This window comes from Rhagoletis zephyria, unplaced genomic scaffold, assembly GCF_001687245.7.
Source record: "Rhagoletis zephyria isolate East Lansing unplaced genomic scaffold, Rhagoletis_zephyria_1.1 Rzeph_scaffold_00635, whole genome shotgun sequence".
NCBI classification, from domain to species: Eukaryota; Metazoa; Arthropoda; class Insecta; order Diptera; family Tephritidae; genus Rhagoletis; species Rhagoletis zephyria.
The window spans coordinates 105,425-118,330 of NW_016157719.1; the positions used below are offsets into that span (position 1 = coordinate 105,425).

The 12,906-nt window shown below is 34.4% G+C and overlaps 1 protein-coding gene across 1 annotated transcript in view; it reads right to left on the reverse strand.

Moving 5' to 3' along the window:
* LOC108360820 (ER membrane protein complex subunit 10-like) overlaps window positions 1-9,342 on the reverse strand; it is a 16,407-nt gene extending 7,065 nt beyond the window's left edge. Inside the window, exon 1 of the mRNA XM_017613262.1 lies at window positions 9,139-9,342. Coding sequence (XP_017468751.1) covers window positions 9,139-9,246 — 108 coding nt within the window. The 5' untranslated portion in view covers window positions 9,247-9,342. The remainder of the gene's footprint in view (window positions 1-9,138) is intronic.
* Window positions 9,343-12,906: the final 3,564 nt, after the last annotated feature.

Genomic DNA, 12,906 nt, shown 5'->3' on the forward strand with positions numbered 1-12,906 from the left:
GTGAATCGCGCTGAGTAACAGTTGCCACTTTTCTATATTGTACAAAAGTGCGTCGTTTTTTGCGCGTGTTAGAAAACGCTCTTACAAATTTATATTTAATTTGTATTATGAACATGAAACGAAAATAATAAAATATAATAAAAAAATAATGAAGAAATAATTTCAAATAATGAATTATGAAATTAATTTTTATAAGTACATATGTACGCGCATGAAAAGTTTTTTTAATTTAATTTAATTAAACTAATGTTTTAAAAAATGATAGTTTATTCAACAACAAAATTCACGAATTTAAAATTTCTAAACTTTGTAAAAAACTCAGTATTCAATAAAGTATACTAAATATATTAAATTGCCGTATCGTACATACATATATACAAAAAACCCATTACAAAACACTTTAAATTGGTTTACACAGTTCGGCAGTTTGACTTTTTTACCATGACAAATAATGTTGCCTTATATTAAAAGTACGATTCCAAGTAGTCGTATTACCACGTAACAAGCATTGGGCATTATTGGCTTTTCTTAAAACCAAAAACTATAATTGGCACTCATACGCAGCCATTTTGGGCATTGTTACATATATAGGTGGCAACAACGCGCTAAAATTACGAATAAAAATATTCAACGGCGAAGCGTGGTGTTACTCTCATAAAAACTGAAAGCAGACTGAAGTGAAATTCGCTGCGTCGTTTCTGTATACGTATAAGCGCTGCGACGCAGACGCTACTCGCGAGTAGCGTTTTGCCCATCATTGCTTTAATTAATAACACAGCGCAACACTGATTTTGGTGCGGCAAATGTTAAATCTGTTTTTGATAGACCTTTTTAAGCTGATTACGAATCCTTAATTATAAAGATTCCATCACGTACAGATTTTGAGAAAATCGTGGTCAAAGTGTCAAAAAATCGGGTTTTTTGCAATATTTCAGAAGCTCGAGCAAAGAGTAAAAATGTGGTAGAACCTTCACTTAGGCTTAACTTAAAGCTAGAACCCTAGGCTACTGCCCCTGAAAATACCATCCCTGCACCTTTACCTGATGGCCATTTATAGTCATTTTCGTAATCAGCACAAAAAAGTCTATCCAAAATAGCTTTAACATTTGTCGCACCAACATTTTTTTTCATTTTTGTTGGCCTGTGTAATCATTGAATATTAATCATTATTTAACAGGTCTGGTATAATTGAATACGTACTCGCTTTAAAGTTATAATATTTTGTGTACTTTATTGTCGAAGTCGACTAATTCGGCTTCAGTCAGGAAATTCTAGTTGTAAACTAATATTTTTCCTGACTAGTTTGGGGCTCCTGCAGGGTATGTGTATCGCGCATTTATTATAAAAGTATCATAATCCCAAAAAAGCAAAAATCGGGTTACGTATGAATGAACATTAGCTCTTTCTTATGATGTGTAAAAATTTCATAGCTGTAACGATTACCAGTAGCTCACTAGAACAAGATCAGCCTTATCCTGAGTTTTGCCCAAAAAAAAATTCACCCGAAAAATGATCATCCGCGCATAGTATGTAAACTGACGGAAACAAATGATAAAGCTAATATGTACTAATTTTTCCCTTGGGAGTATATGAAAATTCAAAACTTTAAACCTGGTTTTCTCGAGTTTTTAGTTTTGTGAGTTATGAAAATATTGAAGCAAACCTCAAGTAAAAAATTTCAAATTTCATTTGAATTAACCCACGTCAAATATTGAAAATTGAAATTCATGTTCATCAAAATTTTCCATGTCTTTATGATATGATTAAAAATGTCTTTTAATCGCATACATATTCCCTTTAATAACCACCCTTTAATTCTTTGAAAAAAAAAATAAATTTTTTTCATTAAAAAGTCGTTGAATTTCTTCTTCATCAAAATGTTTCCTTAATAAAAGAATCAAAATGTCTTTGAATAGTATATTCTTTATTTTTTAAATGACTTATAACACAAAAGGCATTGCATGTCACCGAAAGCATTTTCAAGCATGTAATATTTCTCGCAAGGCATTTTTGCATACAAGAAACAAAGCGCAGCAGCCAAGCACGATGTTGATTCGGGTCTCTCTAGCCAACGACTAAACGATAGAGCGTAAGAATATGTGTGAGTTGATCTTCCACAATTGTGGTATGAAGCGCCGACCACTGCCTTAAACCGAATAAGTCGGAGTGGCCCCACCGAAGCCCTCTCTTTCTGCCGTGACCCAAGGCTCCACTCGGATTGTTTACCGCATCTAGCACATGGGTTGCTCACGTTGCCCAGAGTGCGCGAACGAGGACGCAAAACAATCATATACGTATTTAATAATAAAAAAGTGGAATTCATTTTAATTTGTTTGTACTATTAGTTACGGAAGGAGCATTTACTCCTTAAGGTAACTTAAAGTTAAAAATCACTTAATAATTTCAATTATTTGTCTGTACTATAAATTCACAAAAGGAACACATTTCAAAATGTTAATTAATACAAAAAACTTAAGTCTGGTTAAACCTTTTGGCCTCTAAACGAAATATTCGTGATTTCGAATTACTGCACAACTAAGTATATCGCGTATTTTTTAATTTCATCGATTTCCCCCTTTTCTACTTTTAGGTTTTCTTGTTCGCACTTTAAGAACTCTTTCATTAATTCCTTGTCGGCATTTCCTTCCTCACGAAGATATTCCAGCATTTCACATCGCGCACGCTTTCGTGGTGGCTCAGAGGAGCTACTTGAAGAATTGGGGGTAGGAGCTGCATCGCTGCTTCAAGATAACACAGCTTCTAAATTTTCTAATGAGCTATCTAGAGTCCGGCTGATTCCAATTTTTTTCAGGTACCGATGCTAATGCCGGTTAATCGGCTTATGGGGAAAGAATCGGCCGATGCCTATGGCGATTCCATAAAAAATTACAAATAAATGTATTAATTCATAAAATAAGTTCATTTCACGAAGTTAAAAAAAAAACAAAAGAAAAGAAATAATTGAATTAATTGGCTGGTTATGCAACATTACATACACATGTATTTACATACATACATATGTATGTGTAAAAATATATGTACATATATCACATTTATGTACATTACATAAAACACTTTTATATGGTGCTAAGCAAAAAATATTTAGGAACATAAAATTTCATTTCGTTTTGTACTAAAATACACTCTTTTGCACTCAATGCATAAGAACTTATATGCTAGGTATGTATGTACATACATATAGTGGTCCACAAAATAAAAGAATTGCGATATTTTGACCGATTTTGTCTTTTTTATTTAATGTTTATTATTTTTTTTTATAAAAGTCTAGCTGGTATACAACAAACACCATACAAATTCAAACTTGGTACAAAAATTAGAAAAATTTTGCTTATTTTCACCAAAATCTCGAACTTTTTAATCAGAATTTTGATATGCAGTTTTGTAGACCATTTCATTCTAGTATAATGAAGTGCAAGTTTCAAGCTGCTATATAATCCCGTTAAGTTTTGGCCTTTTTTTTTGCTGGCAGTGTTCTCCCAAAAAAAAAAATTTCCTTTTTGGTTGTTGTTGTTTCCGACAGGGTGGGTGTATGATGTAGAATACCATGACAAAATGAGACTGTATTGGTGTGCCCATCTATGAATTAAAGCATGTTTTTTTGGATAACCGTTTAATGATTAAATACCGAAATTAGCACTTTTTCAATGATTAAAAAAATGTTAATTAGTTCATTAATTTTATTTACATGATTATCTTGTTATTTTTGATCATTTTCAATTATTTTTGAGTTTTTTTAATTACACGATTAATATAATTATTTGATTAATTTCTATTATCAATTAACAAGCCAAACTATAGACAAAAATTAAGAATATTTAATAACTGCTTGAATTATTCATTTATTTTATTNTTGATTAATTTCTATTATCAATTAACAAGCCAAACTATAGACAAAAATTAAGAATATTTAATAACTGCTTGAATTATTCATTTATTTTATTCAAATCTCAAATTTTAAACATTAATTATTACTTTTATAACATTTTAAAAAGAATAGACTGAAATGTGCAAAGTTAATGAATTTAATTTATTTTAATGAAAACTTTTATTTTTATCTTAGTTCACTCAAAAATGAACTAAGGTATTCATTTTATTTTTACCTAAAAGTTTTCTTTTGCACATTCAATATTAAATATTCAAAAAGATAAAAGTATAGTATTTATTATACCTGAAAGCTTTTAATTTTAATAACATTTAATGAAAAATGCATTTAAATTATGTTCGAAAGTTAAAACTATTTATGTTTTTTTTTTTCTTTTAATTAATACTCAAAACCCTAACACTTATTAATGGCAAATCTAAGGCTGCTACATAAAAATGTGTAATATATTAAAGTGTACTTAATCACACGCTTTTTATTGTATATTCATGAATACGTTTTATTTTTTGACTCCCAAAGTATTGGTTTTGGTCCATAATTGGACTAGTAGTTTTCTGTTTATTTTGAACTAGTATGAGACTGATATATTTCTGACCGAAATCTGACAATTGCCATCTCGTAGGACATCCCCATGTTAAAAATACCAGTTGATTGCATGGGAAAAAGATAGTTGGCTGACCAGTTGGGCATGCGGCTCATACTAGTTGTGAGGTAGTTTACCACTAGTACATTTGACTACATGGTATATGTACATATGTATCTGTTAAATATATGTATTTACCCTGCAAACCATTTTTTCAGAGTATTCTGCATTGTAAAGAAATTTTACAGAATTCGTTAAGATTTAATTCGATTTTTTGCCGAATTTTCTAAAATGAAATAAATTACGCACACTTCCATTCTTTTACGAAATTTCGGAAGAAAATCTGTGAAGCAACGAAAATAATGGTGCTATGTGAAGAATATCTTTCAGAATTTTTCCAGAATTTTCTTCATTTTTCGTACAGAAATTTCTTTACGAGTTCGTGTCAACCACTTCATATAATTTTCTTTGAAAATTCGTAAAAAAATCGTTACAGAAATGAGATACTCCTAACGATTTCCTTAAGATTTCGGGAACTTTGGTTTGCAGGGTATATGTTTTTATTGAAGAACGATAAGTTAAAAATTTGATTTCACTTATCGTAATTTCCGACTGGGTTGCTCATGCGGAGCAGTTCTCTTGTTCTCACCAACACAGTCACAGTTTAAATTTGCCGACCACTGGTTTAAGGGCTCACTGAAGTCTGCAGAGTCTGTTCACCAGTAGGTGCAGCTGCAAACGGGTGACTGCTTGGAGCAAGCGGCTCGCTATATAAACGTGCATTGATAGCGAGACCACCCCCGTCCCAGCAATGGGTTGTGCGCTGGGTTTGGTACCCGCCACATAAAAGCCACTTCCAGTGAAGAAGCAAGGTAAAGCCTCGCGCCAACTACCGCGGCATCACCCTTCTAAGCATAGGTTACAAGGTATTGTCGAGCGTATTGTATGAAAGACTAAAGTCCACCGTCAAGGAACTGATTGGGCCTTTAGACCTGGCAAATTCACCATAGAGCAAGTATTCAGAATACGCCAAATCTTGGAAAAGACCCGCGAGAAAAGGATTGACACTCACCACGTATATGTCGACTTCAAAGCCGCTTTCGACAGCACTAAAAGGAGTTGCCTATACGCCGCTATGTCTGAATTTGGCATCCCCTCAAAACTCATACGGCTGTGTAAAATGACTTTGAGCAACACCACCAGCTCCGTCAGAATTGGAAAAGACCTCTCCGAGCCGTTCGCCACAAAACGGGGTTTCAGACAGGGCGACTCCCTTTCATGTGACTTCTTTAATCTGATGTTGGAGAAGATAATAAGAGCTGCAGAACTGAACCGCTCAGGAACAATTTATTACAAGAGCGTGCAATTGCTGGCTTATGCCGATGACATCGACATCAGCGGTAACAAAAACGCGAAGTCTGTTCTGCCTTTTCCAAGTTGGATAGGGAAGCAAAGCTAATGGGTCTGGTGGTAAACGAGGACAAGACAAAGTATCTCCTGTCATCAAACAAACAGTCAGCACATTCACGCCTTGGCACTCATGTCACTGTTGACAGTTACAATTTCGAGAAAGTAGTAGAATTTCGTTTACTTGGGAACCAGCATTAACACCGATAATAATGTCAGCACGATATTCCAAAGGAGAATCACTCTTGCAAGCACTCTTGTAGGCAATTCAGGAGTAAAGTCCTCTCTCGACGTACGAAACCACACTTTATAAGTCACTCATCATGCCCGTGCTGGTATATGGCGCCGAAGCATGGGCATTGACAACATCCGATGAGGCAGCTCTTGGAGTATTCGAGAGAAAGAGTTTGCGGAAGATTCACGGGTTTTTAAGTGTTGACGTGTACTGAAGACGATGGAACGATGAGCTTTACAGCGAATTAAAATACAGCGGCTCCGCTGGCTGGGCCATGTCGTTCGAATGGCCTCCGACGCTCCAGCTCTGAAAGTATTCAAGTCGGAACCCGCTGGTGGTAGCAAAGGAAGAGGGAGGCTCCAACTGCGTTGGAAAGACCAAGTGGAGAAGGACTTGGATTCACTTGGCATTTCTAATTGGCATCAGTTGGCACAGAAGGGAAACGTCGAACTCGGCCAAAATCGCTTAGGCGGTTACAGCGCCAAATAAGAAGATGTGCAATTGCTGGCTTATGCCGATGACATTGTTGTTATTATCGTAGCGGCTACTACATCGACATCGTCGGTAACAAAAACCGCTAAGTATTTTTTCTGTTATAGGATTAGTTAAGACTGTTATATGGTTAGATTTAGCTTGCCTCCAGACTGTATCTTTATTTTATTTACGCCTATTTATAGCTTAAAACTAATAAGTAAGTCATAGCCAGTCACATGACTGCTGACTGAGTAGTGTGTGTGGACAAGGGTAATCTGAGTGCACTTGACAACATTTCACAAGCGCTGTGTGTGGCCATTAAGTTTGTCAGAATGTGTTGAATATCGGCGCCGAAAGTATATTGAACTGCTAATGAATTTGGGTCAAATGAGCAATACGATATGGTATTTAGTTGAAGTTTATTTCAGTAACTATTTTGTAAGAATGACGTCCGCAATATTGCTCATCATCACGATTCTGGCGGAAGGCCGTCAATATGTCTCGTGCGGAGTAAACAAGCGCTGCCATTAAAGTGGCGTGTTTATAATAATAAATTTATAGAAAATATCCAAAATATATACAAAAATATGCAAAATATATACAAAAATATGCAAACGTGCAAAAAATATTTGTTTATTTGTTTATTTGCAAAAATATGCAAAATATATGAAAATATGCAAAACATAATAGGACCAACTTAACTCACTTCCTCATATAATGAGTTTCTACCCAGGTCCTTAAGCTCAATAAAATGTAATGAATATAATTATTATAAACCATAAATAATAAAAAGCTAATAAAGAGGAAAAAATATTCGCCCAGGACACCTCTAGTCAGTGTTGCCAGGTCTTCGGCATGAGAAAACGTCCCTCCTGGTCTGAAAAAACCTCATTTCCGCCCAAAAACGTCTTATTCAAACGAATGTCCAAAAAAATTGTCATTTTGACAGAGGACATTTAAAATTCTTTGTAAACTGGTTTGAGATCGTTAATATAAAAATCATCAGCTGATTAAGTCATCATCAGTTTGATCGATTTTGGCTGTTTCTCTTTTGTTTATTTAATGTTTATTATTTTTCCATAAAAGCCAAGCTTATTATATAACAAACAAAATATAAATCCACATTTCAAACTTTGTGCAAAAATTATAAAAAATCTGCAAAGCTTCAGCTAGATTTTCAACTTTTTATTTCGATTTTTAAGATTTTTTTTTGAGTATGCAGTTTGATAGCCCATTAAATTTCAGTCCAATAATGTGCAAGTTTAAAGGTGCTAAATAATCGCGTTGATTTTTAATATTTTTTTTGTTCTTGTAGACATTCGGTAAGGAGGTCGGTTGTCGAAAATGCTAACTTAGGGTTTACGCCGGACAATGCTGTCATGACAATGAAGATATACGTATTAGTTGTCAAAATTATTCTAATGGAAAAGAATGCATGTATTAGTGAAAAAGTGTGCATGTATTGCTATTGTCATTACGGTATTGTCCGGTGTAAACCCTAAGTAAATTACGTTCTGCTAAGAAGGAGCATAGCAATATTTCAGCCTTGTTTGTGTTCATCACATTTTCAATGACGTCTCAAAAAAGTCGCCTACTTTTTTCTGACCCTTTATGCTGCTTCAGCTTTTTTGATGCTTTTGCGAGCGTGCGTGTTGCAAGAGATCAGCTCTTCCTGATTTGGCTTTTAATGTGCAATTGCAAACATAACAATAGGCCTCGTAACCTCAAGTGTTTACACAACCAGCCTTTGAACACGAGGTCCTTAGTCCAAGAATCAAAAAAAAAAACATGCGCGTACGCTTGGTATGCATCATATTTAAGTCATCTGTGTCCAAAATATAAATATCTTTTGAAGCAGCTGCTGCAAAACACAAAGCTTGTAAAGATTTATTAAGAAAATAATTAAAAATCAGTTCCACTTAGTACGAGATTCAGTCACAGAGAAAAATTACTGGGAAGTTAAAAAACGTCACTTTTTACACAAAAAACGTCCAAACGTCAACAGGATACAAAAAACGTCCAAATGACGTTAAAAACGTCAACCTGGCAACGCTGCCTCTAGTGTATAATAATAATAATAATAGATTGGCGCTTACACATATGTTAGTGTTTGGCCGAGCTTCTCCTCCGACTTGTGGCGTGCGCCTTGGTATTGTCACACAAAGCGGAAGGACCTACAGTTTTATGCCGACTCCGAACGGCGATTGTATTTTTATGAGAAGCTGTTTTTCATGGCAGAAATACACTCGGAGGTTTGCCATTACCTGCCGAGGGACGACCACTATTAAGAAAAAACCTTTTTCTATATTTTTTGCGATGTTGCTTTGACCAGGGCTTGAACCTAGGTGCTGATGAGTGAAAGCGCGCACTGCTTACCACAACACCACAGCGGCCGACCTCTAGTGTATACTTCAAACAATATCAAACAAAATAAAAATGATATAAAATTCACTGTGAATATTCTCACAGAAGCAATCTCTCCTTCCGTGTATTTAAGTTAAGCGACTTAGATATTTGGGAATTATTGATTAAACTTACATATTTAGCAAAGAATCCCCGGTTATCTCGTATTTCTCCGCGCTCTCGAGCTTCTCTTTCCATTTCCATTTTCTGAATAAAACTCGTTGTATCTGGGATTGGAGCCATTTCGATATGTCTAATTAGTACATCCGTGTTAAACTCCTCTAAGGCAAATGTTGACAGTTCTTTACCTAAACTGAAAGATATAGAAACAACATAGTTTAATAAATTTAGTTTACAATACGAAATTAATGAAAAGTATCCCTATATTAATATATGTAGTGTATAATGAATTATTCCACTCAAGAGTTTTAGATACTATCCAATTCCTATATGTATAAAAACGTTAAGCATGTTTTTATTTTTGGATTATCCACTACTTATTGCAATCTGCAGTTTTTTAGTCGGAAAAATTCATTAAAGAATTGACTAACTAAAAATCTGTATATAAAAATTAAGCTAATTTGACGGCGGGATTTATTTAACAATTTCTAGCGTATCTGATAAACAAGAAGACAAATTTTCTGGGATATCATTTCATAAAAAGTGGGAAGGAAAATTTGGGCCCAGTAGCTACTCTAATTCTTTTTCACGAAGCCAAATTCAATAAAATGTGGCCAAATTTGATAAGAATGATTTTTTTAATACGGTTCAGTTCAGATTTGTTGTGTGATGTATATTTTTTTCGATATGCTTCTACAAATTGAAGCACCAATTGCTTTTGCTCCTAATTTTTCGTCAAGATTCGATTGTAATCTTCGGTAGCGGCTATATAATCTTCATTCTTCCCCCATTCGGATGGATCAGTCCGTAAGAAGTCGAAGATTTTTTTTAGTTTTGTGGCACACGAAATCTCGAATAGGTTTGCGAATCAAGAGAACGAGATTTAAAACTCTATCTTCACTGAATTTTACGTTTGGCTCGATTAATTGCAGTGCCTTCACTATTTGTCGTTTTTCCTCCACTAGGAGATTATTTCCAAAAAAAAACGCTAAAGCAGTTGTTGTTGTTGTTGACCACATTTTATTGAATTTGCCTTCGTGTACAAGAGTAGCTACTAGGCACAAATCTTCCCTCCCACTTTTTGTGAAATGATATCCCTCAAAATTTCTCTTCTTCTTGTTTGTCAGATACACTAAAAACAGTCAAACAAAACCCGTCGTCAAATTTGGTTACTTTTTTCTATTAAAATAATTACACAGTAACTTACAAGTAATTTAATTTCTGAGAATTTCTCTCATATGAAAGGATACAAAAGGACAAAAACGCCAACCAACGCCAAAATAGCTTTTATTTTGGTGGAAAATATTTACAAGTTTACAAGGATACAAAAGGACAAAAACGCCAACCATGGAAAAAGCTTGAAGTTTTATGCAACTTTAGTAAAATGGCTTTTATTTTGGTGGAAAATATTTACAAGTATAAATTTATCTTGCAGAAACTTCCTAACTTTATCTATAAACCAAATTTTATTTTGCTATCTCAATTTATCTTCTTTTATCAACTTTTTTGCCGGCCAAGGCTTGACAATTCGTAACAGTTGTTACAAAATATTACAGACTATTGCTTAATAAAACAAAACCATTATCAGCTGTTTTTCTAATTGCGATGTGCATAATCATGCCATTGAAAATGATATGTTAATTGATTTTGCGATCTAATCTGCTGTACAGTATCGATACGTTGCTTGAATCCAATATCATTTGCTAAATTTGCCATAACTTTTCTATTTTCAAATCGATATGCAAAAGATTTGGATCTATATACTTTGAAATCAAATAAGCTTTATTCTGCCTCGATGGCACCTTTGGTTAGAACATTGAAAAAGTTTAACCAGATTTCAAGTTCCTTGGCTTTTGATTTTTCGCTATCTAAATATAATTTCAAATTATCGCTCAATAAATTTTTTAAATAACTACTTATTATGTATGTACATATAATTGTTGCAAATATAGTTAGTTCTATGTAGTCTGTAAGAAATTTTTTATTTCTAGATTATAGATATATAAATAAGAACAAACCGTTTGCAGCTTTTAGATGTAATTCACAGTAGAATATCGATGCGACTTTAACCTATTCTACTTTTTATTTGTGACTTCATATTCAGATTCTGTGAGTTATTTTACATAGCAAATGACTATAAAATTCATGATTTTCCACTATTTTGTTAAACACTTTTTTCCCTGAATGGAAATGGTTTTCAAATGCAACGCGTAAGTAATTAGTTATCATATTCGAATAAAATTTTGCACAGATTATTTTTAGAACAAAATACATCTTTTTCCGCCCGGCAAACTGTATATTTAAAAATAAGTTGAAATAACAAACGGTCTACTACGTAAGCTCTATTACACTTCTTAAATAGAGGTTAATTTTGAATTAAAACAAATTTTTTTCTCATTTGTGATAAAAAAACAACAAAATTTCGGAAAAATTAACCATTTTAATTTTAATAGGGCTAACACTGAGTTTTCACTAGGCTTTAAATGAAAAAGTTTTAATCACTATGTTGGGCATTAAACACAACCCGTGCCGTTGTTTGTTTCCACATGGCATTTTTAAAATGGCATACATTTTTCGCCATTCCGTTTCCAGGCGGAAATGCGGTTTAAGAATTTATGAAGCTTCTGTTGAATGATCTTTGTCTGTCTTTGTATAGAAAAACCTTATCCCACACTTTTTTTCAAATAACTTTTGTTATTGAAGCCGTTAGGAACAATATAAATATGTATGTACTCTTACGATTATCCTTGAAACCTTTGGGGGATTTCCCAAAATCCTCCGGCTCGTATCGCTGGATTGTTAAAAAAATGCTAACGATGACCAAATTGTAGCACAATTAACTTTATTGTACAACAAATAATTTACAATAGTCGCTAATGCAGTAAAAACACTTTACAATATTTGTTAAAGCAATACAACGCTTTACTAAACTTGTTAACACAATTAAATTTATAGCTTGCTTATTCGCAACTCACTTCTCTACTCACTTTACTTGTAGCTTGCTGACTTGTAACCAGTGTTGCCGTTTTGGTTACTTTTAACCAATTTTGGTTATTTTTTTCTTGCCTGTGAAGTTGTTAAGACCCTTCCCAGTTTGTTTATTTTTAAACATTTACTGTAGTTTTAAATTTTTTTATACATACAATTGTAACGTAGCAATTCACTACGAAACAATAGTACACAGCACGTTGGAGTACATACGCACCCCACCGTACACACATATCCCACTATACATACATTCAGACACCACTGTACACACATAACAACGCATATACATACCTTCCGATACATATCGACAACGTACAAACGAAGCATACACACTCCACTGCACATATATATACCACCGTACACACATATCCCACTATACATACATACAGACACCACTGTACACACATATGTACTCTTCGGCACACTCATACAGCATCAGGCAAAACACTGCTAGCAGCATACCAACCACTTCGTTCGCCAGCTACCATCGGGACAGCGTACACGACGAATTCTCAAACGAAATACACAGCAACGGGTATAAAAAGCTGAACAAGTGCGCAGTCGAGTCAGTCTCGCTAGGTAAGCGTTGGGCTTGACTAGTCGGTTGGCGCCTAGTGGTGTGTCCTCGGACGCACTAAATCGTCTCTGACTAGTCAACCCAAACATTGCTTGACCAGCCGGTTGGCGCCTAGTGGTGTGCCTTCGGACGCACTAAATCGTCTCCGGCTGGTTAATCCAAGCACGGCTCGACCAATCGGTTGGCGCCTAGTGGTGTGTTTTCGGACGCACTAAATC